The 6675-nt window shown below is 45.1% G+C and overlaps 1 protein-coding gene across 1 annotated transcript in view; it reads left to right on the forward strand.

Moving 5' to 3' along the window:
- Nucleotides 1-6292, forward strand: part of LOC106817853 (neuroendocrine convertase 2-like) — a 21932-nt gene extending 15640 nt beyond the window's left edge. The window contains 4 exon segments of the mRNA XM_014822563.1: nt 756-856; nt 1760-1993; nt 2770-2934; nt 3619-6292. Of these exon segments, the coding sequence (XP_014678049.1) occupies nt 756-856; nt 1760-1993; nt 2770-2934; nt 3619-3904 (786 nt within the window). The 3' untranslated portion in view covers nt 3905-6292.
- Nucleotides 6293-6675: the final 383 nt, after the last annotated feature.

Raw genomic sequence — 6675 nt, forward strand, 5'->3', positions numbered from 1 at the left:
CCAAACGGACAATTGGCTGTTTGACACATACGTAAATGTAGCACATAAATTCACTAGATAAATTACAATACTTAATAGTTCACGTTATTACAATCTACCTCATGTAATCAACCAAGTACCACACTAATTCCTTACCAAAGATGCCTCAGAGTAACGTAATATAGCCATGATTATACCAGGTGAAAATCGTAGTGGGCAATCAAATATGGCGTTCTGAGCAACATAGTGATCAGGTCCGCACAAAATGTACAGGTAGACCAAACGGGCACACATGACGTGGCAAAAAAATGACTAACTGTATAATTAGTCTAATAAAAATACATATTTACCAAATAAAGAATATCGAAAATATCTAGAACAAAAAACTAATACAGTAGATGTAAAACTGATTCAGCAGCTACATGTCTTCTGCTGACCTCGGCAGTTACACTGCCTGTCTGCCTGCCTGTCCGTCCGTCCGTCCGTACATCCATCCGTCCGTCCGTCCGTCCGTCACTCCACTTCTGTCTCAGACGCTTCTTATCTCGTTTCCTCACAACGCAAGCGAACTAGCAGCTGTGAATGAGGATATATTTCTATATTATCAAGAGCTATTATTAAGGTTGTTTGTATTAATCACTTCCATATCACTCGTTCTCCTGCTACCGGCCTGGGAAATAGTTCGCCATTGTACGCGAGTGAAACTTAAAAGTCTATTGATGTCACTTTTAACGCTCACGTGTAACTTGTTATTCATCGGCTATCTTTGTCACAAGGCAACGACCGATCTTTATGGGCAATGTACGAAGAGCCATTCCGGTACATCCGCTGCAGCACCAGAGGCGGCCGGTGTGTTCGCGCTGGCAATCGAGGCTAAGTAAGTGTCCGTGCTACCGCGGTGAGAGACATATACTATAGACATATAGTTTTATAACATATATAAGGTTAATGACTGTCTTAACCTATTGATGGGAAATGAGCAGGCCGGCTGCTGCAGATAATCATCTATTACTCTTAGCATATAGCGAGAATTGATTCTCACTATATCTATGATATGCGCTGACTATATATTATTACTATATATTGCAAGATTATAGTAACGAATGCTCCTCTTGAATAAGCATACATGATGATTGAAGTCACTTTATCGATTATTGCTGATAATGCTGTCGTAATCCGATTCTTGGGTGTGTTTCATTAATGAAATCTTTCTAATAAAGGTGAAATTATCATGATAAAAAATCCATTCCGGCCTTCCTCTGCGATCCTGTCTTCACGTCTGATAGACAAAGTCAAAATGACCAATTCGTAATATCCGTTATTCTTTAAATCACACTGACCTTTCCGACACATTATGTATAGAAATTATCACGCGCTATTGTTTCTACAAAGATTAACCTAGTCCGTATTCCGTGCATGAATAACGCGATTTTCTTCCCGAATTCTTAGACGGGTTAATTTCCAGGGCCGTAGCATGTGTGTATGTGTGGGGGGGGGGAGCTGCCCCCTCCTAGAATTTGGAGCAAAACTAAAATATAAGCTTAGCTAATAATCGTAAATAACCCTAACGTGATTTTTGGGTCACTTATCCGTGAAAGCCTTGTCTCAGACCTATCCCCTACCACATCATGGACGTTGGTCAAAAGCTGCGCCCGTCGCTCATCATTACACAGTCGAGTCATAAAATTTTGCCTCCCCCAGGAATTTGCTCAGCCTACGGCCCTGTATTCGCAGCATTATTGTTTTCGCGACGATAAGTGTGTTTGTTTGTGTCGCGCAGTCCGATGCTCACCTGGCGCGATATGCAGCACCTGACTGTCATGACGTCGACGCGAAACTCGCTCTACGACCACAACGATAAGTTTAAGTGGCAGATGAACGGCGTCGGACTAGAATTCAACCACCTGTTCGGCTTTGGTGTACTGGACGCCGGCGCGATGGTGTCGCTGGCGAAGCGATGGAAGACTGTACCGCCGAGGTTCCACTGTGAGGCCGGCATCATCGACACCGCGCAGTACGTATGCGATGATTTAGCCCCTCTGATATAACTGCGTAAAACGTACCCGATTTACGTATCTTCACACGTTAGCTTGAAGCGTGCATGCGTGTGTCCTGTCGGGTTTTTCGGGTAATAAGAGCGTGATGATAAGATGTGATAAGAGAGGGTTAGAGCAGGATGTGATTGACCTATACCGATTCGTTAGGCGGATTGTGCAACTTTGGCTTCGAAACTCGCTCTAGACGCTAATTAATTTGTTATTACTGCGAAATGCGGCTGCGGGAACGGTTTAGCCGCTTAGATCGCCACGGATTTGCGTGTGAACAAAGACGCAGGAAAATACTGAAGTTCAGAAGGCGTGTACACATCAATAGTTTGACGTCAGCATGAATGCGCATTGTAACGGATTCACAAGCAGTGTTTTGCTGCTGTGGACCATAAGCAGTAGATAACACGTATAGACTCATGGTAAAGAGATACACATACACACACACACACACACACACACACACACACACACACACACACACACACACACACACACGACACACACACACACACACACACACACACACACACACACACACACACACACACACACACACACACACGACACGCACACACACACACACACACACACACACACACACACACACACACCTATATAGAGAGCTGTACACCGGGTTAACATGGCGACGCGTTCACGTTCGTCGTTTACTATGCCGCGCGTGCGAATCGCATCAATCAAGCATGATTTATCTGTTTGTCATTCAACGTTCTGCTTGTCACAGCGAGCTGCTGCCCAACGACAGCATTGTCCTGCACATCGACACAGACGCCTGCGCCGGAACGGACACGGAAGTCAACTACCTGGAACACGTGCAGGCAGTCGTGACGCTGAATGCAACCCGGCGGGGTGATACTGCGCTGTATCTCGTATCGCCACTTGGCACCATGTAAGCCTCATTCTCTCGTGCATACATCTTCCCGCGCGTGTCGTAATCGATTTGCGCTTAGCGCGCAGCCACCTGCTGACGTAATGGCAGCGACATAGTAGCGCCCTCTATACGAGTGTAACTATTTCCCGCGGTCTTTTAATTGGGAATTTTCTGCCACAGGGCGGCGCAGAGAGTGTCTAATGATGCACTTACGTGTCGAATTGGAGCCTAGTGACATTTAGATGGCTCATGGCGCAGCTCGTTATAAGGCGACTCGAAGAGTCTAGAAGCATTCACTTATAGATCTCGCGCTGTATTCTCTTCCTCTGCCCCCGTACACACACACACAAACATGCGCGCGCACCCCCTCTACACAAACACACACACACCACCCATCTCTCTTCTACTCGCCCGCGCGCTCTCTCTTTTTCTCTCTCTCTCTCTCATAGACAAACGCTCTTTCTTGTTTATCTTTTTCTCGCAATGCAACCATTACTCACCTCTTGTCGTGCTCCTTCTCTAACTCTTTCTTTATCTCTCACTAACTCTCTCTCTCTGCCACACACACACACACACAGTCTCACTATCTCTCTCTCTCTCTCTCTCTGTCTGTCTCACCTCCCCTCTCTGTTTTTTCTCGCTCTCTCCCCCTTCGTTTACTCTCCCCCTCTCTCACTCTTACCCTCTCTCTCTCTTTCGTAGGTCGATGATTCTGAGCACGCGTCCGAACGACGACGATAACAACGACGGCTTCACCAAGTGGCCGTTCATGACGACGCACACGTGGGGCGAGAACCCGCGCGGCAAGTGGACGCTCATCGCACGCTTCGAGGGCGAGGAGCCGCAGCAAGGCGTCGTCAAGGAGTGGTCGCTGGTGCTGCATGGCACCAAGCAGGCGCCCTACGAGTACCAGACCGAGGTCGACCCCAACTCGAAGCTCGGCGTTGCCAAGAAGGCGCACGAGATCTACAGGAAGGAGGCTGCCTAGGTCATCGCGGCTAGCCTCTCTCGCTCGCTAGCCTCTTTCACACACCACGTGACTATATAGTTTCTCGAGCGTCGCATGGGTGTCACGAGACGTATTTGCGCGCGTTCTCGAATCACGATTGGGGAAATTGATCAAGAAATATCAGGCGTTCAGCTATTGAAAATATTTCGTACAGGAGACGAAATGGCACTACACTGCGGACTGTTATGCGGAGCCTTCATTTGAATTAAGAATTTTTTTCGGAAATCGAAACCCGCAGAAATTTGACTCGCCCCGACGCAACTGCATGCTATCAAGAAAATAGTCACGTGGTTTTTGAAACTTGCGTAACAAGCCGTTAATAAAATGTCTGTGTGATGGCGCCACTGTATCGCGGCGGGAACGTGACGCACAGGATTAAAAAATCTCGCGCAGTTTGTACAATAGCCGCACATTATGAAAACAAAGAATTTCGTTCTTTATTATCGAATACTTAACTATGAAGAAATCACGCCCTGTTTTATGTGACAAGCTGTAACACGTTAAATTAAAAATGTCGTATATATTTATCGTTACTCGCGCGTATATGAACTGTTCTACGTGCGATGAGGTTTCACTTAATATATTTACTTGCTATACGCTTATGCTCCCGATCACCAGGCTTTATCACTTTCTTCAACAACGCAGTGCACGGCCTATCGAGAAGCATTACGGCGGCTTTTTACCCCCAACTCCTTACAGCGTTACTTAAACCAGGTGTTCAGTTATTTGAGGTCGGTTCGATGTAGCCACGATGATTGTAACGAGAATCTGCGTAACTGCATCAACACTCATCGGAGACGTGTCTCTTATCGTCACATCTCGGTGACGTTTCTCGAAACGTACTTCAACACAGGCTCGATAGTGTTTCTATGATTTCTAGTTTTTCCACAAGATTTTCAGTAGATTTGGGTAATTGGTAATTTCGAGAAACGCCAGCCGGAAGTCTCCGGGTAACTTAATTGCTGGTGTAACAGCTTTACTGCTTGTGTAACGGTGATGAATTAATGAACTGTCACTTGGAATACTGATAATGGACACTGCCAGGAAAATGCCTCCTAAAGTAAAGACAATGAGGGGAATACAAGACAGGCGAATTTACTTACTGAAGAAGGTGTAGGACAGGGAACTGGATCGGTTCTTCGCGTTAAAATATTTTACCGTCTTACGTTTGTCCGATTTCCCAACCATCCATTGTAATGAAGTTACATCTCTCGCTATATATTCAAGCTAGGGTATTTGATCTACTTACGGAAGGTAAAGCGATAATAATGCTGAATTTATACGGTAGCAGGATAAGATCAGAAAAGCGGTTTGTTATCATCGTGATGTTGTCTCTAGAGGTGAATCGTAGATCCTCACACGGTGGCTAGCCGCCTGTGCGAATAAGCTGTCACTAAAACCTGCAGTCGTGTTCGGCGCATAGAAAGCGCTCGTTAATCGTCTAGCTTCTTTTTTTATTGGCGAAATTAGCCGAGACTTGTGTGACACACGGGTCGCAATCACACGCAGGTTGCTGCTGTCACTCATCTTACGGTGGCAGTCGTGTGACTACTGTAAAACGCAGGTTGGCATGACACGCGGGTTGCTGTGACACAGGTTGCCATTACCCTAATGCTGTGGTTACACCGAGGTCACTGTGACATGGAGGTTTTTGTGACATACAGATTGCTGTGTCATTCAGGTGACTCTGACATGCAGGTTGGCATAGTAGCGTGTCGATGTGTGTAGCCTTCTGACCGCCGTAGCATGCGAGTGTGCGTGATATATACCGGCTGGTATAGTTACTTGGTGCAAGTGCTATGCTATTGGGTGTGGTTACTTGCTGAACGTGGTATGCCGGTTGGTGGGGTTTATTGCTGACCTTTGTGAGCTGGTGGGTGTGGTTCTCTGCTGAACGTAGTATGCTGATTAGCGTAGATCATCTACCGATGACTATCGCTGCAATGGAATCCGGGGTTTACCCAGACACCGATATTGCAACGTTTACCTCTGACATGAGCAAATGGTACGTCATCGGTGCGTAAAATAAACGGCGGGTGACCATTTGCTGTTCCATCAGCACCTGAGAGCTTAAAAAGGATGACGCAGATAGAAGTCAAATTAGGTGAACTCTCCGCTGATCATGCACGATGAATTCGCAAGATACGGAATAACGTGCTTGATTTTGCTAAGTTAAAATTTTTGCTTAAATACATATGGTATAATGAATTGAATGTGATTTACCTAATTCATGGCTTATTACAAATATTTTACAGCTCATCATCGGAGATGATCTGCCAATAATTTGAGAGAATTCCTCATTTATTAAGTTTGTTACACAAAATCTGTTAAACATTACCACGTAATAAATGTAAGAGAGGCAGTCTAGTTTTCTGGTTGGTCATTAACTTCTATCTAGAAAGCATATTTTCACATTTGATGCAAGTTTCAATAATTTTAGTAATATAATAATATTTAGTGTTTTCAATAATTTCAGTGTTTTATATAACAAATTTCATATTCATAATCTTATACCAACTGCAACTAAAATACATTATTATCATCATCATCATCATCATCATCATTTTTTGGAATGCATGCTACAAAATCACACTGCTGGTGGAAGGATATTAATTTTCTCCTATATTCGGAAACGCACATGCACACACACACACACACACACACACACACACACACACACACACACACACACACACACACACACACACACACACACACACACACACACACACACACACACACACACACAA

Source organism: Priapulus caudatus, unplaced genomic scaffold (genome assembly GCF_000485595.1).
Source record: "Priapulus caudatus unplaced genomic scaffold, Priapulus_caudatus-5.0.1 Scaffold35, whole genome shotgun sequence".
NCBI lineage: Eukaryota > Metazoa > Priapulida > Priapulimorpha > Priapulimorphida > Priapulidae > Priapulus > Priapulus caudatus.